Below are 22640 nucleotides of genomic sequence, written 5' to 3'. Positions count from 1 at the left end.
TAAAAATGTGGTAAACATTCCAGAAAAATCTAACATATATACACCCTGTGGGAGAAATACTGAGAAAGAAAAAGCCAACAGCTTCCATAATTTGAACATTGTTGTGGGAAAAACAGCAAAAACAAATAGCAAAGCTATCAGGGAAGGACTAAGAAATGAGGAGTTCAAAAAATGGTGCTCCCTTCCTAAAAAACAAAAAAAATGTAAAAAAAGTTGCCATCTTTGTACAGCATTCTCAAGGAAAGGAGTGGTTCGCAGCAAAGGCAGGCCTTTCAACATCAGAATGAATTGAAAGCATCAAAATGATGGCATATGTGGCTCCAGTAAGAAGTCTGTATTGTAGAAGCCAGGAATATCACTGCAAGCATGCCTGCGGTGAGACGAACTTCGGGACTTGTTCTCGGCTACTGTCCATTCGGGTCACTGCTTAGGAATACTGGCCATTATGCAATTCGCAACCTTATTGCAAAAGCCTTTTGCGATAACAGGTGGGAAGTACATGAAGAAGTGAACAGCTTAGCTGAAAATGATAGCACGAGAAGAGTAGATATTCTAGCCATAAATAAAAAGCGATACTGTTCCGTAATACTGGACCCAACAGCACATATAGAATCAGGCAAACAACAGCTGCAGGAGCAGCAGGCAATCTAAGTTCTAGTATCCAATTACATCATGGAGAAATATCATGTAAACTCTGTCACCGTTTACGGATTGTTAATGGGTGCAAAAGGTACCATACCGGGGATGATGGTCGAGTTATGGAAGAGGTGTGCCCTCAAGGAAAGATACCTACCCACAATTGCCAAGGTGGCTGTGCTTGGGTCCGTGCTTCTTTTAAGGAACCATTTATATTCCAAAAGAGCTTCATTTCAGATTTCAGGAAAGCTCTTTTAATACAGTGGAACCTCGATTATCTGTTCCCTAAAACTACGTTTTCCCGGATTATGCATTCAAATTACGTGGTCCCACGAGCATCGCAATTAAAACACGTTGTAAAAATCCCGTATTATCCATTCCTTGATGAAACGATTTCCCGGATCAACCATCCAGAAATTTCAGTCCCATCAACGCTGAATCCTTGGTCAAGCGTTTTTCAATAAGCTATACCTCACGGAAGGATGGCTATGGCATACTTATGGATCTTTGTGTTAACGCCCTGTAATTGCGATAATTAGAGCAAGTACTGGACTGGAAAAGCGATCGGCAGTGAACTTGCATAAGGGACCATCTAAGCATCGCATTCGGATGGTATTTTTTAGAGAAACTCGGAAATCATAAAGCAAGGAGTGGCCACAAACATTGTCAAGGAGACACAGCACATTTCGACTGCTCTACTTGAGGACGGAAAGAGTTTCGTTAAACGTTCACACTTATAGAACGTCCACATTACGCGGATGTTTATATTTTTACTTTTTCGATTGTATTGCTGAACATATTTTTAGCACTTTCCTCAGGGCACTGTATAGTAACTGGGCTTTCAGGCAGGAATCGAAACTGCTCCTTCTTAACACAAATCTAGTAACTTAATATTATCGTACATGTTTATATTATCGAGACCAGAACAGATGTTGCACCTTACATACAAAAAGCCATGGGAGGTCTTGGAATTGCCTATTACTGTTTTGGTCCTAATATAAGAATGGCAATTTTACGTTTTCGTGTTAAAATGTCAAAAACTGCAGTCGTTTTATTTGCGCACATTACATTTAGATGGTCTGTACCATTTCCAACTCGTACTGACATGTGCAGCGAACACGCTTTCCAACTGAGCTCAGGGTCACGAATAACTGTAATTTCTGAAGTTTGGATGATATTTTTTTTCTCTTTTCAATATGACTGGATTAGTGACGGGCAGAATTGAATATAGTGCATTCGAGAACTTTTGAGAATCGATACTTAGATTCGAAACCATGTTCTCAAGTTCAACATAACCTTCAAAAGTCGATGTAGGCCTAATTTACGCAGTAACGATTTTCAGCAGAAACTGACTACCGTATGAACAGGGTCGGAGACAAAATTCCAATGGGAGATTAAAAAAAGAAGGGATTTTGCCATCATGTTGGGCGGTTTTGTATCTAATGTGTTTTATTTTAGTAGATGAGAGAATTAAAAACTACTTGTGGTCGATTGTCGTTTGGCTTGGCGTTATTAGATTTTTCGAAGAGTTAGGCTAATCAAAGTTGCTGAACTGAAAGAAGTTTTCACGGGAAACTGGCGACGTTTTCCCCTGTAAAACTGAATATTAAGTATCAATATTCTGAACTCTCATACCGGTAATTAATATCTGATGCCGGTTTAATGGTCTAAATTTCCTGTCTCTCATTCGGAGGGCTTGGGTTCGATTCCCAGCAAGGTCAGGCATTTTTACCTTGATATAAGGGCTGGTTCCAGGTCCACTAAGCCTACGTGATTACCTTTAATTGAGGAGCTATCTAATGGTGAGATGGCGACCCCGTCTGGAGAGCCAGGAATAACGGCCAAGAGAATTTGTCACACTGACCGTGCGTCACCTCATAATCTGCAGGCCTTCGGACTCAGCAGCAGTCGCTTGGTAGTCAAAGGCCCATTAGGGCTGTAGTTAGGGTTGATTCAGTAGTGTTTGTAAGATTATAATTACTGGTATACACATTTCATTTTTGTGATGTTTAGCGAAATTGAATTCATTCCCGGATTTTCCGTTTTCCCGTGTTGTACGTTCTATTTTCATGGTCCCTCCAAAAATGGAGAATCGAGGTACCACTGTAATAGTAAGACAGCAATCAGCTTCAGGGATTCTAAATTAATTGAATTCAAGAGACACTTTTATAAAATATAGAACAGCGACAAAGAATAATTATTTTCCTAAAACATTTTATTAGTAGACAAGCAGAATATCATATATCATAGTGAGAAGTGCTGGAAACAAAAACATTTTTTATAACATCTGTTCCAATGAATAGATATCATTTTAAAATAGGCTAAAATAAGTACATCCATTTCCCTCCCATTTCACAACCCCATTCAACCATCCACATTGATTTTAATTTATTTCAATTTTTTAAATTCACATAGATTTTAAGTAAAACAAGGTACTTATTAAGATGTTCTTAAGAAGATAAATACTTTGTAATTTCACCTAAGCGTTGTAATACCGCTGAAGATGTTCCAAATGGAATGAAACATGTACTGTATATGATTGACTGATTTGCTTAATGCAAATATAAGTATCAAAAAGGTGGAAGTTTACTGTTATTGATTCATTGTAAATAGGATTTGATACGGGAAATAAAGCAGATTTCTTGCAATCAGGTGAAGTCTTTTCGGGCCCTCGAAGTGGCCGATAAATTACGCGCCGGGTAACTACGATTTATGCTGCTGATCGTGCTACCTGGGAGTGGTCAAATGGAAATATCCTTTTATGCGGAGGGCAAGTTACGCGCTACTTTACCCGTAGGTGGTAGAATCGGTCCCAGGTCAAATATCTTTCAATAATTCGTGATAGCAAACTAAATTTCTCTTTCCATATAAACCAAGTTAAATCCCGTGCTATGAAGTCTCTTGAACTTTTGTTCAGATTTACTGAAATTCATGGCTTACACTCTCTTAAATTATACTCCTGTACTTGCGTTCTTCCTATCACTGATTTCTGCTCCTCTATCTGGTCATCAGCTGCCCCCACATCTATACATATAAAAATGAATGTTTGTATGTATGTATGTATGTATGTATTGTATGTATGTATGTATGTATGTATGTATGTATGTATGTATGTATGTATGTATGTAAATGACACATCTCCTCTTAAACCACTGGAGACGAGCACATTATTGAATAAGAGGATACTCCCATTTTTCACCTTTGTAAAGCCCTTTGTGTGTCTGATATAGTATATTGTTTCCGTTCAACTGTTTTTAGTTTGAGACTTATGCTTTTGTTCTTCAAAATCCTCTTCTCTTTTCTGTCTTTGATTTGTTGCTGAGTTATACCCAATTCTTCCAAATCATTCTGAACTTCTTTGAACCAATTATTATTGATTTTATTTTTCAAAAAGTAATCAAATAGTTGTTTCAATATCCTGGTGTCTGGTAATCTTGATATGTGACAGAAAAAGGAAATTCTTCTTTTACGCATTGTAGATATTATTGATTCACATTCACGATGTTGTTAGGCAACAATCTCCATTGTCCATCAACTTGGTGTTTTTTTATTAATAATTGTTCTAAGAATTCTTCTATCAGTTTTCTGTAATTTGTCTGGTGTAGATTTTACATTTAATTTGAATAAAGTTTCACTAGCATATGTTGCCTCTGGTTTAACTATGGAATTATAGTGTTTCAGCTTAGCGTTCATCGAAAGAGATTTATTATTTTTTTTTTTAGGTTGGACGGTTCGCACCCCACTGTCAGCAGCCCTGAAGATGGTTTTCCGTGGCTTCCCATTTTTACACCAGGCAAATGCTGGGGTTGTACCTTAATTAAGGCCACGGCCGCTTCCTTCCCATTCCTAGGCCTTTCCTGTCCCATCATCGCCATAAGACCTATCTGTGTCGGGGCGATGTAAAGCAACTAGCAAACAAAATAGGTTGGCCAGGTAAGTCTTTGTGCTTGTTTAAATTTAGCTGTTCTCTGTTCTATTGCTTCTTTTTCATTTGTGCTCCATGTTATTATATAAAATTAATAGAAAATAGTGTCGAATACATAGTTTTTGGGTTCGCTGGCATGAATAGTGACACGCCGGATTTTAAAAAAGTCCAAGTCAGCCCCCTTCGTGAAGGGGGACGAGGGGGGAGTGTTATATAAAAATAATTGATAATAGCGTCGAATCCATTGATTTTGGGGTCGCTGAAATGAATAGTAACACTCCGGGAAAAGTCCAACTTCAGCCCGCTTTGGAGTAGGGGGGGGGGGGGTGTGTGTCCGAGGGGGAGTGATATATAAAAATAATCCAAAATAGTGACGAATCTATAGATTTCGCGGTCTCTGAGGTGAATAGTGACATTCCGGAAATTTTTAAAGTCCAACTTCAGCCCCCTTTGGGGTGGGGGGCGAGGTGTTAGTAATATATCAAAATAATCTAAGTGTCACTCAGGATATTTTTAAAGTACAAGTTCGGCCAGCTTTGGGGTGGGAGGCGTACAAATATTACCTACTATCTGTAAAATATACTGTGGGGGCAAGAAGCCCCTAGAACCCCTAGGGAAGGGGGTTAAATATAACCTATATTAATAAATGAAAGTTGGTTTGGAACGATCTATATACGTAGTATACTGTACTGTATATATAAGTTAAGGTATAAAAATGAAAGTAAGACGTGACTTAATGAGGCACTTCCAGGCATCCTAGAAACTTAAAACTTGGACTTCAGGATACCTAGAAGAATAGAATATTTTCAAAATACCCTGAAAGGCCTCGCTGGGAGTCTCAAATTTAGGGCTCAGCATAAGAACGCAGTCGGACATATTTATTCTAAATGATAAAAAATTGGGTTAAATGAAGGAGTTATATCATGTCCAAGATCATGCTTTCACGTCTCTGCACAATATTTAAAATGAAATTTACCGTTGGTCTTTATAGCTATTGTTGAGAGTGAAGGAGAATTTCCTGTTGTGTATGTTTATCAGGAACTCAAGGGAGACTTCATTAGTTAGTCAGAACATAGAAAAAATGATGAACTCTTCTCAGAAGAACTCTTAAGGTTTCACTTTACTTTGTCCTGCCTGCTGGCTCTTCAGAAATGTGTGCGCGTGAGTTTTATATTCAGGAATCATTCAAGAAGAATACTTTCGCACTGCAAGATGTGTGGTTAAGGTTATTTTTAATATGTATAACTTTTGCTTTCTCAACGATTCATTTGTTTCTATATTCGTCCCTGTTTTTATCTCCTTGTAAGATGTGTATTGTTTAATGTAACGCCTTGTGTAATATAAATGCCTACATGCTGGCCTATTTCCCATATTTTGGCTGATGATGACGCCAAACAGCGTCGAAACTAGTTCCAAGTGCAAATACATGTTATAAATAAACTATAACATTTTTGTATTGAAAAGGTGGCCCTTTTAAGTTATCCTATCTTCCAACCTATAGGTTTCATGGACTTATAAGTTTCCTGAAAGTCCTAATTTTTAATCCCCTCCCTCATAACAAGATGGTGGCATAATCTGCCAGATGAGCTAGAAAACTGAAATTTAGCAAAATTATAGCTCTTAGCCAGTAACCGATGGAAAAATTACGAGATGTTTAAAATGTTTATCTTTTACCCCCCAAAATCATAAAATATCGAAATATGGAGGCAATTTTAAAGACGGTGTAGACCTTCCTTTAGAGGTATTTGGTGGCTAAACGGTAAGTCGTATCACAAAACGGATGGCACATTTTCAGTTCAATTTGGAGTGATCTACAACTTTGGTCCTATGACTTTTTGTCATACCTCTATCTTTTATACGTTAAATTTGGCTCTATTTCTGGACTGGTAAGTATTTTTTTGTACTTTTTACACGTATAATTGGTAGTTTGATTCATTTATCCGAGAGATAGTATCATCAACTTCTACGTGAACCTTGGCCCACTCAGTAGCTATATGTGTACCAAATTATATGTTTGTAGCTGTCATATATGTGTCCAAAAAGTAATTCAATGTGAGAAAACCTTACCAAAATTTCACTGTATTCAACCTTTCTAACTCAATCTTACCCATAATAAATGAAATACAAGAACATATCATAGGACCAGCCATTTAGACCGTTATATATGGCATCTTATCATAGACCTAAGGCCTACAATTCTTTTGTTGATATGATGTATCTTTTAGAGCAGTTAATCTTCAAATGGAGGTAAAAATGCACATACTTTCGTATGTCTGTCTATATTTATTCGTATAATTTGATTTGTAGCAATACAGAAAGGGTGTATGTGCCTTTGTAATTAATACTTTACAAATCGATAATGACTCTCAGCAGGATGGTGTATGCTATTGTAATCAGTACTCCCCACATCGACTTTAACTGGCAGTATGAATGGGGTCTTTCTCCAACTCCTGTGTACCATTATAATGAATATTTTCCTTCTCAATATACTGGCGGAAGGCTAGGGAACATACAATTTTTTCAAAACTTTTTTACCCGATTGTGTTTGGTAGTAGGCTAGGGTGCTCGCCATTATAAACAAATTTACCCATCTCAAATATGCTTGATGTTAGGCATAGTGGCCTGCTATTATAATGGAAACTCACCAAATCAGTGTGAGTGGCAGTAAGCTAACTGGCATTAGGAAAAGGGGCCTGTCATTATATTGATAACAGCACATACAAATTAATGTATAACACCGTTAACATACCTGTAAAAAAAAAAGAAATACACATTAACAAAGAATGACATGTTTCATTCTACAAGAACATCTTCAGATTCTATCAAATCACTTTAAATTGCTCTTTAAATTAGAAGCAACGTATGTGGACCTCCCTGTGCTGTTTCTCAGATAATGCTCAGAGACCTGGAATTTAAAAAAATCTTATTCACTCCACGTACAGTAATTTACTTCGATATCCAGATACAATATAGAACACCATAGCGAAGCACGGGTACATTTGCTAGTATGTCAATAAAATCAAATGCGTATTCTCATCCTTTACGAACATAGTGAAAGTCCCTAATCCCGACCTGAAACAGTACAGTACCAACCAAATTCTGTCATATTTAACATCTTGGATCTGAGTAAATGCCTACAGTACACAGATATCTGCTTTCTTCACAGAATTGTTAATGGTACTCTTAAATGCACATCTTTGTTACTTCATTTCCCGCTACATGTTCATCCATGTAGGATCCAAAATAGGTTTGTACCTTTAAAGGTGGTAAGGAATGGTAAAGATCCACTATATTATAACAGGGAAGTAGACTAAGGAGGTAGTGCAGGTTGGAAAGAAATAGAGTTAGAAATGGCTGTGATATAAAGAGAAATTGAAGGAACTTACTAGGAAATTGAATCTAGCAAAGAAGTCAGCTAAGGATAACATGATGCCAAGCATAATTGGTGGCCACACTAATTTTAGTGAAAAATGGAAGAGTATGTATAGGTACTTTAAGGCAGAAACAGGTTCCAAGAAGGACATTCCAGGAATAATTAACGAACAAGGGGAGTGTGTATGCGAGGATCTTCAAAAGGCAGAAGTATTCAGTCAGCAGTATGTAAAGATTGTTGGTTACAAGGATAATGTCCAGATAGAGGAGGTGACTAATACTAAAGAAGTATTCAAATTTACCTATGACATCAATGACATTTACAGTAAGATACAAAAGTTGAAAACTAGAAAACCTGCTGGAATTGATAAGGTTTCGGGGGATATATACTAAAGACAATGGGTTGGGATATAGTACCATATCTGAAGTACTTGTTTGATTTTTGTTTGCATGAAGGAACTTTACCAAATGAATGGAGAGTTGCTATAGTAACCCCTGTATATAAAGGAAAGGGTGATAGGCATAACGCTGAAAATTACAGGCCAGTCAGTTTGACATGCATTGTATGTAAGCTTTGGGAAAATATTCTTTCTGATTATATAAGACATGTTTGCAAAATTAATAATTGGTTTGACAGAAGGCAGTTTGGGTTTAGGAAAGGTTATTCCACTGAAGCCCAACTTGTAGGATTCCAGCAAGATATAGGTCAGTTGGACTGTATTGCGATTGACTTATCTAAGGCATTTGATAGGGTAGATCATGGGAAACTACTGACAAAAATGAGTGCAATTGGACTTGACAAAAGAGTGACTGAATGGGTGGCTCTGTTTCTAGAAAATAGAACTCAGAGAATTAGAGTAGGTGAAGCTTTATCTGTCCCTGTAAAAATTAAGAGGGGAATTCCTCAAGGCAGTATTATTGGACCTTTATGTTTTCTTATATATATATCAATGATATGTGTAAAGAAGTGGAATCAGAGATAAGGCTTTTCGCAGATGATGTTATTCTGTACAGAGTAATAAATAAGTTACAAGATTGTGAGCAACTGCAAAATGACCTTGGTAATGTTGTGAGATGGACAGTAGGCAATGGTATGATGATAAATGGGGATAAAAGTCAGGTTGTGAGTTTCACAAATAGGAAAAGTCCTCTCAGTTTTAATTACTGCGTTGATGGGGTGAAAGTTCCCTTCGGGGATCATTGTAAATACCTAGGTATAAATATAAGGAAAGATCTTCATTGGGGTAATCACATAAATATGATTGTAAATAAAGGGTACAGATCTCTGCACATGGTTTTGAGAGTATTTAGGGGTTGTAGTAAGGATGTAAAGGAGAGAGCATATTTGTCTCTGGTGAGACCGCAACTTGAGTATGGTTCCAGTGTATGGGACCCTTACCAGGATTATTTGATTCAGGAACTGGAGAAAATCCATAGAAAAGCAGCTCGATTTGTTCTGGGCGATTTCCGACAAAAGAGTAGCGTAACATAAAAATTATATGGAAGCCTCCACCTTATCAATACAGTGTTTATTTACTATTGATTACAGTAAATCCAGTACCAGTTTCGACCTCTATGGGATCATCCTCAGCTGTCATATATTCAACTAGTTTCAATAACATCACATTACAAAGAGTTGCATATGCATGAAAACTGACCCAATTTGACAAATGGTTAAAAACAAGTTAAATGTTCAAATAGTAAGAATAATAAAATGGGTCCTTTGCTTTTAACTTTAAAAGTTACATGTTGTGAGAGGCATGTCACCTCATTATTTCGTTGATCTAATGAACATCAATTAAAATTTTTACATACTTATGTATAATATTTGTGAAGTTATTACTATTTACATTTGTGATATTGAGATATTACAATGTTTAAAAAAATTATATGTACATAAAAAGTTGACCCGATATAACAGGCCGTTTAAAGAACGAATGAAGTAGTAAAAACAAAATAAAATGGGTCCTCTTTCTACTCTAACTTGTTACATATTTGTTGTTACTACAATATTCCTGTTGGTATGGTAAGTACACAGGTATTATGGAGTGCTACTATGTAATGTTGAAACTTATAACTGTTTTTAGTTCATTCCAGTGTTTTCTTCTTCAGATGATTGTATAATGTTGCAGGTGATATAAATATCTTGAAGATTCTAGACGTTGTTATGAAGAATTACGTCTTAATTTATAATCGGTCGGATGCATTGTCTGTGTACTATATTCTCAGTATGTACTAAATGCTGAGTTAAAATAGCGTATAATGAGCTGAAGTTTATTTAGTTACAGCGTGCGTCGGTTCAAGATATTTATATCACTCGCAACATTATACAATCATCTGAAAAAGAAAACACTGGAATGAACTAAAAACAGTAGAGTAGGAGTAGAACCACAACAGACAATAGTCACAGTAACGCAATAAGGTCCACAAGATTCAGTAGCAGCAGACAAAGGGATGCTTCTTCCATTCTATATCTCGAAAGAAACAAAATCAGATACTCAAAATTAGGATTGAAGCCCCCTTTTAACCATAACTTACATTAAAACAATCAACTTCCAACGGAGAGTCTGGTCGCTACAAACAAGAATTAAATATGTCAATACTTCCTCTGATCAAATTGCCAAACTGCAGCAGCAAGCCTCATCAAATCTAGAAGCCATTCTCCAACGAACCCAAGACTTCAATTTTAGATTATCATCACGACTCTAATCACGCACGATGCAAAATTACAGTCTTTTTAAATAACATTATTTAGAGAGCACAATTCTTAACTAAAATTCTCAATACTGAAATATTACTGTATTCTAGAAACCAACGCACTTTAGAAACTATGGCTCCTATATATTAACGTCCAATATTTATATTTATGACTCAAATTTTAATGCCAAATTATAGTTGAATCAATTTAATTTTAACATTGCAAATAATTTTTAGCCAATTTTTCAAATTGTAAAAACTGTGTTTTGGACGTCAATGTGTTTTAGCTGCCTCTGTGGATCCGTTGTAGAGTGTCGGCCTCCAGATCCCAAGAGAGTGGGTTCAAACCCGGCAGAGGTAGTCGGATTTTTGAAGAGCGGAAGAAAGTCCATTCGACACTCCATGTCGTACGATGTCGGCATGTAAAAGATCTCTGGTGATACATTTGGTATTTACCCGACAAAATTAATTCAATACAGCCATAGACGCCCAAGAGAGATCCGAGTTTACTCTAGGTCCGCTAGATGGCAGACAGAGTAAACCGGAACGTCGAAATTGATGAGCAGACAGCCAGATGGCGTCAAATCGAAATGTCTGCAAACGGTAGCTGAGGCCATACGATTATTATTATTATTATTATTATTATTATTATTATTATTAGAATTAAGAGTTACTCCATTTTAACATTGCAAATCATATTGTCATAATTTTTAATGTGTATATTATTCCTATGTTTTAAATATTATCACTGAAATTAGATTTACATTCAATGTAATGAAATTTGTAACAACAATCCAAATATGACAAACCTTGAGACAATTGTATAGGTGATGATGCTTGTGAATAAAGCGAAACATGTTCCAGTAAATTAGTGTTGTAACATTACGACCTAGCAACACAAACTAATTCGTATTGAAAAGGTAGATCAAAACAACCAACAAATTGTTAGTATATAAGTGGTATGTTCCGAGCTGTCAGTGGAGAGATGGCGTGGGAGGACATCAGTAGACGAATAAGTTTGGATTGTGTCTTTAAAAGTAGGAAAGATCACAATATGAAGATAAAGTTGGAATTCAAGAGGACAAATTGGGGCAAATATTCGTTTATAGGAAGGGGAGTTAGGGATTGGAATAACTTACCAAGGGAGATTTTCAATAAATTTCCAATTTCTTTGCAATCATTTAAGAAAAGGCTAGGAAAACAACAGATAGGGAATCTGCCACCTGGGCGACTGCCCTAAGTGCAGATCAGTAGTGATTGACTATTCCATATAACTGGTGTGCGCCTAACACTCCCTCCATATTCTATCGCCTTCCCACTACAGCAAAAACCTTGCATGAAAAAGACATCTTTGTTCTCTATCATGTCTTCAAAACCAAACTGAAAATTATACTAAAGGAGGATGCTCTCGACGCCCAGTTGACAACCTACTAGTGACATGGTCATTAGTATATATTTTTTTAACCCTTGTTATTCTTATTTAGTGTAATTTCTGAAGAACATTAAGTCCCTTTTTTGTTAAATTCTATTGTTTGTTATTACTGTTAATATTTTATAATGCTATATAGTCAGTGTAAAATGATGTTCACCGTACCTGTACCTGACTAAAAACAAACAAACAAACAAACAAACAATCAAACAAACAAATAAATAAAAAAATAACTGAAGTAAAAATTTGCAGCCGTAATAACACTCAAAATTACATTGTTGGAAAACTTCTGTTCTTACTATTGTAGATATGATTTTCAGAGATATTTCCATATGAGACTAATCCTAGCACTTACCTTAAGAAAATCTTCTGAATCGAAGTATATCTTCAGCTCCTCAAGAAATACGTAATCAAACTGATCACTTGACTGTACAAGAAGAACCAACATACAAGCAAGACAGGGCAGGTCTTGTACCTTCTTCACCGAGTCCACAAGCTGGAGCTGAAAGGTCATTAGAACATTATGTGCTTATCTGCAAGCATCAGCTACCCCAACTTTCAAAATGAACAAAAGGAAAAATATATGAGAGTGAGTCAACTGAAAACCTTAAAGTGTAATAAGAGTATGAAACGTGCCTAGGTTCTGTCTGTTGACAGTACTGTTACAGGGCCTTTAATGAATATCATTTAGGCAGCAGCACCATGCAAGCAAACAATGGCCGCCCCACTTCAGACATGCACAAAAGAAAAACAGTGGTCTGTTATTCGATTTTCGAGTAGTGAAGGAGGGAAATTCATCAAGAGATGACAATTCTGTATGAAGGTGCATGTTTGTTACAGCAGCAACTGCCCATGCAACAGCTTCGTTCTGAGTGTATTCCACATCCATTATATTCACCAGACTTCACCCCCAGTGATTATCACATGTCTGGGTTACTGAAAGAGGCACTGGGAGGAAAAAGATGAAAATGAAGGAGGTGCACAAGTGGTTGAGCAGGCAACCAAAAGACCTTTTTATCTACATGCTCTGAATGTAACAAAGACTATGCAGAAACATTAGATAGTTATATAGCACTTTTGTTCAATGAAAAAAAAAAAGTACTTTTTAATTTGATTTGTTTAGAAGGAACCATACTTTCCAGTGTTGACTTAGGTAAATGTAACATAAAAGATTTTCAGTTTGTCACACACAAATTAATGTATAACACCGTTAACATACCTGTAAAAAAAAAAAAAAAAAAAAATTACAAACTAACAAAGAATGACATGTTTCATTCTACAAGAACATCTTCAGATTCTATCGAATCACTTTAAACCATGTTTATACCATTTATGTTGCGTACACTAGTCAATGTTTATGAATTGAGCTGTTGTTGTCCATTACCTTCCACAACCATATATGGACTGCTGCCAGTTGTGTATTGATGTGCATTTAAAAAATAAGTTCAGGTTCTGTAAGCAGTAAGCTTGTTCCCTGCATTGGTGGCGGGAAGTAGGGGGGGTGAGGAGTAGAGATGGGAGTTACATATCATAACATGATACTGTATCCTAATCCATAACAGTAAGCTGTTCCAGAAATATTATATTCCTCCAGAGACCCTGATACACAAGTAACTGTCTCAGCGAAACCAAGGGACGGGTAGGAAGTTTCTGATTGGCTAACGGGTATTAGGCAGCATAGCAGCATGCTTTAAGCGCGCACTCCTATGCAGGCGCGAGAGATACTTTTGTAACAGTTCAGTGGCAGTAATGGCATTCCTATCCTGTTACTTGCTGGTTGGTTACTCTTTAGTTATTCGAAGTGCTTTGTATTATGCTTACCAGTGGTAATACATACAGCAGCGTAGTTTCTCGGAACAGTTACACATGGTCTTCCCACCTCGCATCGCGAGTTTCACTCTGTGTTCTGGACAATGAGTGAGTGGATGTTACACCCGATACGATTTACGTGGACAAAAACTCAATTACAGGAAAACGGCTTCCTAGAAACTGCGTTGAAATAAGGTACCCAATAATAATAATTAGTATAATAATAATTTAAAAAATTAAAAATTCTACTGGTTCATATAGTTCTGATGAATGTACACTGAACTCAAATACCAGGTCCTGAAATTTCGTCATTGACTGCAACCTGTGAGGTAATGTTTACCAGTTAAACTGCTGGATAAGCCACCTACACTGTTGTTTACCACATACCCACAACCTTCTGTAAATGACAAATGATGATTTTGGAGCCTTTTATACTGGATTTACAGAGCGAGTTGGCTACACGGTTTGTGTTACGTAGCTGTTAGTTTGTATTCGGGAGATGGTGGATAAGAACCCCACTGCCGGCAGTCCTCAAGATGGTTTTCGGTGGTTTCCTATTTTCACATCAAGCAAATGCTGGGACTGTTCCTCAGTTAAGGCCATGGGTTGCTTCCGACCTAGGCCTGTTCTGTCCTATCCCATTGTCACCGTAAGATCAGTCTGTTTACATTTAATTTACAAAGTATACATTTATTATTCACCTATTCAATACCTACAGTACCACGTTTTGTGGTTAAATAATCATAAAAGATTGAAAAGTTGTGGACATGTTTCGCCCTTCTTATTGGGCATCATCAGCACATTAGCTAATCTTAAAACAATTATTAAGAATGATTATACTATTATTTATGAAAAATTGAGATGGGGTATATTGTGATATTAAAAAAAAAAAAATTCTTTAAAACAGTAGTTAAGAAATTTGACATGGAAAGTACAAACACATGTTAAAATTATTGTAGTATATTTTACAATATTGTCCAGAAAATTATTTATAACGATAAGTTTTTAAAATCGGCATGTATCTGGAATTGAAATGGATCCTCTTCTTAGTGAAAGTCAGTAATATTTGCCGCGATCGCTGCTAAGTAGATCAGAGGATGAATTTTGTTTTAAATTATGAGTTCCAACTGTTAAAATTAGGCGAAGAAGAAGCAAATGGTGTTTCTTCGTTGAGTTGAATTGATATAAAATACACTCTGGTGTAATTGTGGAAATGGAGTGTAAGTTGAAGATTTATCTATGTTTGAAAGTCATGTTGATTTTCACATAGAAGTGTGGTCTTCCAGATGTGTAAGAATCTCGTCGGATAGTGTTGTTAAATCAAGTGCCGTGTGAGTATCTATCTTGTTTTGTTAGCAGCGTTGGTCTGACTTTTATGATTATTGAACTACAAAACGTGGTACTGTAGGTATTGAATAGGTGAATAATAAATGTATACTTTGTAAATTGAATGTAATCACTGTTGTCAATACGGACCAGAAAATGAGATTAATGACTTGTAATAAGATCAGTCTGTGTCGGTGCAACGTAAAAAACAAATAAAAAAGTACTGGATTAAACTCTCCTTATGTCTTGCCTAGTAGGGCTATTTTCTCATGACCCATTCTGGCGGCATCTTAAGTGTATATGACACTCGTTCATCAGCATATTTTATAAAGTCTGGTCCTAACGTCTGTTTAACTACAGATCCTTGGACATCTACTAATGCACATAGCAGCCACCGTGCTTTTTATACATGAAGGTTTCAAAGTATTGGTTCTCAGAATGTAAATGGATCACTGCAAACATGTTTCTAGGAATAGTTAAGAATGTGAGTGACGAGCTAGCGAAAGGGACAGTGGGAGAGAAGAAAGTGAGATGAAGATATAGCATTGCTATTTATAAGTACTTACTAAGGAGCGGTTAGGGGCTACAAGAGACAGCAGGTATAAGGAATATTCCTTCCAAAAGTTGACTTGCAACTTGTAGGCCTCTTATGTTACTTTTATATCCTAATACTCCAACCTAATACTACAGTGTAACGGATACACAGGAACATGATACTGGAAAGTAACCATTTGTCCCATGCCTAGTGAGGAGGGAGTTGGATGGTGAAGTGAATATGTTGCGGGCATTAACTCTGTTCATCTGTGCAATAATTCCACTCCCTTCTCAAATGAACAGTTAACGCCTACAATATTCCCCCCCCCCCCCACTTCCCCTCACCTCTGTAAGGAACAAGGTTATTGCTTACAGAACATATGTATATCTATATATATATATATAAAATAAGAGTTTTGTCTGTACATTGCTCAGAATTTGAAAAGAATGGTATTTCTGTATCGATCATGTCCACAGTAACAAGAAAATTCAATTTTTACTTTTCCGTCATTTCTGTCTGTCTATCTGTCTGTATGTATGTATGTACACGGATCACGAGAAAACGGCTCAAGAGAATTTAATAAAAATTGGTATGTAAAGTCGGGGGGTGAGCCACTACAATCTAGGCTATAAATCATTTTATTCATGCTGAGTGAAATGGTAGTTTAGGGGAAGGCCTAAAATTCAATCCTCAAATATTTATATTATTAGTGATCATATCGATAAATACTACAAAACTGAAGTTATATAGAATTAAATTTCTGACTATTTACGTCTTATGCATTTTTACCGTACCGGCTATGATAACACAGATATTCATGAATTTGGATTTTTGTTGCTAAGTCCATATCAACGCCGAGCCCCGACAAGTTGGGTAAACAGAATTTAATGAAAATCGGTATATATAGAGTCGGGGAAAGAAACTGCAGTTTAAGCTATAAACAATGTTATTCACCCTGGGTTAAATCGTAGTTCAGGGGAAGGCACCTAAAAATTTAATTTTTAAATACCTATGTTCTTGGTCCTATGGAATAGTACTACATAACAAAAGTTATAGAGAATACAATTTTCAATCATTTATGTTTTATTCAGTTTTACCGTACCGACTATGATAAGAGTGGTATTTCAGAACCGGAAAACAATAATGTGAAGGTCTACAATATCGAAAGCGTGTAACATTGATCAAAAATAACATTACACTGACCGTTGTTTGTTGTAATATTGTTTGTCTCTTATGCTGACATTCAACTTCGATAGATGGGATTACTGCTGCGTACCGAGTACAACAGCCTAACTGAATATTAGCGGGAAATAGCTGAGGAGTTAGATAACTTTCTTCTTTAGCATGCCATTCCTCTGGTTCATACATTTTCTGATACTGCTGGTACGTAACACACTGGTTCATCATAGTATGTCAGCTATTCGATACCTACTCTGACACGCTGTTTTGAATGAACAGAGGATGAACTTAAGTCAGAGGCTCAGTTAGTAGTAGTATGAACTGGTCTAGAATTACAATTTAGGCCTATTCCAAATTATAGTACCACAATTCACTAAATAACTGAAAATTCAACCCTGAAAAGAGCCGTTTCTTAAGAAATGTTTCTTCCTCTTCACTTTTATTAAATCTACATGAATTTTATTCCAAATTAGCAGCGAAGATGTGGTTTCTTCTCTGGCTTGGAGGAAAAATTGCCTCCATGTCATATAGTTCTTTCCCCTGCCAGTGTAGTGAATTGAGATTTTCCGACTCATCGGATATTAGGCATAGATGTCAAGGATAATTTAATAAAAAACCACCTATTCAATACTTTCCACGTTTAATGTGGTTATTATCTACATGATTTTATGTAGACTTATTTGGTCAGGTACATGTTTCACCCATTATTTTGGGCATCTTCAGCCTGTAAACAACCTTTAGGTCAAGGTTTGGGACCTTTTTAACCAATACAAACATACCAATATATACACCATATACAACATATACATTATATACAATATATACAAACATACGTCAATACAGTTAAGTTTTTTGGTCCTAATCTATCTAATATGGAAAATGTCCAAAACTAAAATGGATCTTCTTTTCGGTGAAGAGGATTGCATATCGGGGTTTATGCGACCCCTATATCATATTAAGTTCTTGACGTATCGTGTCTGGTGACAGGATGTGTCGTCAACAATAAGTGGAGATTTGAACTGATTGTAGGTTGGTCAAGATTGAAAATATAAACTTAAATTAAATGTGTTTTAACTTGGTAGTTCTATTCTGGTTAACTTAAAATGTTCAAAACTAAAAATAAAATGAAACGGATCTTCTTTCTTCTTGAGTTCAAATCTCCACTTATTGTTGACGACACATCCTGTCACCAGACACGATACGTCAAGAACTTAATATGATATAGGGGTCGCATAAACCCCGATATGCAATCCTCTTCACCGAAAAGAAGATCCATTTTAGTTTTGGACATTTTCCATATTAGATAGATTAGGACCAAAAAACTTAACTGTATTGACGTATGTTTGTATATATTGTATATAATGTATATAATGTATATGTTGTATATAGTGTATATATTGGTATGTTTGTATTGGTTAAAAAGGTCCCAAACCTTGACCTAAAGGTTGTTTACAGGCTGAAGATGCCCAAAATAATGGGTGAAACATGTACCTGACCAAATAAGTCTACATAAAATCATGTAGATAATAACCACATTAAACGTGGAAAGTATTGAATAGGTGGTTTTTTATTAAATTATCCTTGACATCTATGCCTAACGTCATCTTCAATACGGAACAATAATGAGAGTTGTTACTTGTAATCATCGGATATTCCCAGGAAACAGATAAGTAAACGGGCATAGTTTTTGCCTTGGGACTATCCACTATTCGAACCCCCGCCGAAAAAAGGATGAAGATTGTTCACGGATGTCTGCGTCTTGGTCATTCCAGCACTGTAGCTTTGGACTGTTAGTTCGGCAGCATAGTACTGTTCGTTAAAAGTGAGTAAATGTGTGGTTTCTCATTTGGTCAAATATTTCATATGAAAGCATTGCTTTTAATCGCGCTGTTCCTACTGACGTCATTGTAATGACCCATGTTCAGTTGTTCAGTTGGGAAAACCACTAAGAGAGTCTTTCTGAGAATCTATAAAGGCAGGCGGAGAGTGAGTGTCTGCCATTATAATGAAAACTCCCCAACCTGATCGTGACTGACGGTAGGCAAGCTGGCCTACCATTACAATGAAAATTCCCTAACCCAGTCTTCATATGAGAAAAGACGTTGGTGACTTACCCGTCGTGTTTCTAGGGCAATGTTAAGAGCTATGCAACTTAATACAATCTTGCTGACAACGTTTACACTACCTAACCTAGAATTCTGTATAAAATTCAGAATTCCGTAGCGAAGCACGGGTACATCAGCTAGTATATATATATATTTTTATGGTTCATGTTTGTGGGTTACTGTAGTCACGTCCTAGTTCGTGAACCATGGGCAACGGCTGAGTGGCCTAGTAAGTGGTCCTGAGAGTCGGGATACCAGTTGCTATGGAATGGGAGTGGGCATCTCGGACATATTCTGAGTCGTAGCCCTCCTTGTGCTCAGGCGGCTAGGACTATACAATTCACCGGTGGTTCATAACCCGTTAGAGGAGAGATCCTCACCTGGACTATGTGCAAGTAGGGTAACATCCTGCTTCATGAATTTACCGAGCTCAGAACACGTTAAGCAAGCCTCGGACCTATGGGAGTAACGGAGTCCCACTCCCACATGGCGAACGAAATGGAATTCGATGGGGAGCTATCAATATTAATGGGGCTTATGGAAGAAAGAAAGTAGAACTGGCTGAGTCAGCAAAGAGGATGCATCTGGATGTGCTAGGAGTAAATGATATTCGGGTAAGGGGAGATAACGAGGAAGAGATAGGAGATTATAAAGTGTACTTGACGGGTGTTAGAATCTGGGGTAGGGCTCTTTATCAGGAATACCATTGCAAGCAAAATAGTTTCTGTTAGGCACGTAAATGAGCGAATGATGTGGGTAGATTTGTCAGTTGGAGGAATTAGGACTAGAATTGTGTCCGTGTATTCACCATGTGAGGGTGCAGATGAGGACGAAGTTGACAAGTTTTATGAAACACTGAGTGACTTTGCGGTCAGGGTCAACAGCAAAGATAGAATAGTGCTAATGGGCGATTTCAATGCGAGAGTTGGGAATAGAACTGAAGGATACGAAAGGGTGATTGGTAAATGTGGGGAAGATATGGAAGCTAATGGGAATGGGAAGCGTTTGCTGGATTTCTGTGCTAGTATGGGTTTAGCTGTTACGAATACATTCTTCAAGCATAAGGCTATTCACCGCTAAACATGGGAGGCTAGGGGTACCAGATCCATAATAGACTATATCTTAACCGACTTCGAATTCAGGAAATCTGTTAGGAATGTACGAATTTTCCACGAATTTTTCGATGATACAGACTACTATCTGATCTGTTGTGAACTAAGTATCTCTAGGCCTAAGGTAGAGAAAGTGAAATCTGTCTGCAAACGAATAAGGGTAGAAAATCTCCAGGACGAGGAAATTAGACAGAAGTACATGGCTATGATTAGTGAGAAGTTTCAAACAGTAGACAGTAAGCAGGTTCAGGATATAGAAAGTGAATGGGTGGCATACAGGAATGCTGTAGTAGAAACAGCAAGGGAATGCCTAGGAACAACTGTGTGTAAAGATGGGAAAAGGCGAACATCTTGGTGGAATGATGAAGTGAGAGCAGCTTGTAAACGTAAAAAGAAGGCTTATAAGAAATGGCTCCAAACAAGGGCCGAGGCAGACAGGGATTTGTACGTAGATGAAAGAAACAGAGCGAAACAAATAGTTGTTGAATCCAAAAAGATGTCATGGGAAGATTTTGGTTAACAACCTGGAAAGGCTAGGTCAAGCAGCAGGAAAACCTTTCTGGACAGTAATAAAGAATCTTAGGAAGGGAGGGAAAAAGGAAATGAACAGTGTTTTGAGTAATTCAGGTGAACTCATAATAGATCCCAGGGAATCACTGGAGAGGTGGAGGGAATATTTTGAACATCTTCTCAATGTAAAAGGAAATTATCTTGGTGGTGTTCCGAACAGCCAAGCTCATGGGGAGGAGGAAAATGATGTTGGTGAAATTATGCTTGAGGAAGTGGAAAGGATAGTAAATGAACTCCACTGTCATAAAGCAGCAGGAATAGATGAAATTAGACCTGAAATTGTGAAGTACAGTGGGAAGGCAGGGATGAAATGGCTTCATAGAGTAGTAAAATTAGCATGAAGTGTTGGTAAGGTACCTTCAGATTGGACAAAAGCAGTAATTGCACCTATCTATAAGCAAGGGAACAGGAAGAATTGCAACAACTATCGAGGTATCTCATTGATTAGTATACCAGGCAAAGTATTCACTGGCATCTTGGAAAGGAGGGTGCGATCAGTCGTTGAGATGAAACCCAGTGTGGTTTCAGACCACAGAGAGGCTGTCAGGATCAGATTTTCAGTATGCGCCAAGTAATTGAAAAATGCTACGAGAGGAATAGGCAGTTGTGTTTATGTTTCGTAGATCTAGAGAAAGCATATGACAGGGTGCCGAGGGAAAAGATGTTCGCCATACTGGGGGACTATGGAATTAAAGGTAGATCATTAAAATCAATTAAAGGCATCATGTTGACAATTGGGCTTCAGTGAGAATTGATGGTAGAATGAGTCCTTGGTTCAGGGTACTTACAGGGGTTAGACAAGGCTGTAATCTTTCACCTTTGCTGTTCGTAGTTTACATGGATCATCTGCTGAAAGGTATAAAATGGCAGGGAGGGATTCAGTTAGGTGGAAATGTAGTAAGCAGTCTGGCCTATGCTGACGACTTGGTCTTAATGGCAGATTGTGCCAAAAGCCTGCAGTGTAATATCGTCGTCTTTCTTTGAAAACCTCGTAAATCTGATTTTGGTCATTTTTGGGGTCTTACATCGTTTTTAAAAGGAAAAAATGCGCTCTAACTGAAAAAAACCTTGTAAGTCTGTGGAGGAACCCTGCACCTCTATTGGCCAAATTAATAAGCTCGTATATCCAAGCAAGATGTTCATAGATTAAAAACCTCGTATCGGAGACTTATGAGGAAAATAAATGTATACTATTTGACTCTTTTAACGTAAGAACCTCGTAAGTCTGACATACGTGCTTTTTAATGCCAACAATGTTACAATTTTACCGCCAGTACCACATTGTAAAGAAGACGACAATAGAGTTATACTATACGCGCCTTTCACAAGTTGACTTCCCTTTCGATTGAAGAGGGATTGCAAGTGCTACAGGGGTAAAATCCTTATGGAAAAAGCATTACAATCTTATTTCGGTGACTAATGTTACAAATATTATTTACTATTAGATTACATTAATATTCTTTACCTACTGTGGAAGTGTTATATTTTCAGGTGATAGCAATACAGAACATAGTGTCGATAACTGTTCCAAAGTACAGAATGTAAAACAAGACGGACAAGGCAGTACTAGTGAAAAAGATACTGGTAATATCTGCATAAAAGTGTTCTTGGTTATCTCCTTCACCGGTCATCTTGTGTTAAAGCGCACCTAACTAGGAAATATTCAAGTGCTATCGAATTGCTTCTGTGTGTTTCAGGATTCACTGAAGAAATCTATGATGCAGAACTGAGTGCAGAACTGAGGAAAGAGTCGGAGGAGTTCTTAAAATTCAATCCTTTACAGCCGTCTGCTGTTCTGGTAAACTTGTGCAGTGGTAATTGCAACAGTGAGCAACATTTACAAGGTGATCTTCAGACTGAAGAAACTGTTCCAATTATTGAAGTGCTTAACACTGTTTCTAATACGGAGTTATTGGAAACCCCTGTTGCTATAGCCTCTGCGGAA

General features: G+C 37.2%; 1 protein-coding gene across 1 annotated transcript in view; it reads right to left on the bottom strand.

Moving 5' to 3' along the window:
- The window catches only part of LOC136876077 (condensin-2 complex subunit G2), a 379809-nt gene that overhangs the window by 62508 nt on the left and 294661 nt on the right, over positions 1-22640 (bottom strand). The window contains exon 18 of the mRNA XM_067149716.2: positions 12415-12561. Coding sequence (XP_067005817.2) covers positions 12415-12561 — 147 coding nt within the window. The remainder of the gene's footprint in view (positions 1-12414; positions 12562-22640) is intronic.

This window comes from Anabrus simplex, chromosome 6 (assembly GCF_040414725.1).
Source record: "Anabrus simplex isolate iqAnaSimp1 chromosome 6, ASM4041472v1, whole genome shotgun sequence".
In the NCBI taxonomy this organism is placed as follows: Eukaryota; Metazoa; Arthropoda; class Insecta; order Orthoptera; family Tettigoniidae; genus Anabrus; species Anabrus simplex.
This window is presented reverse-complemented; position numbering and strand designations above follow the sequence as displayed.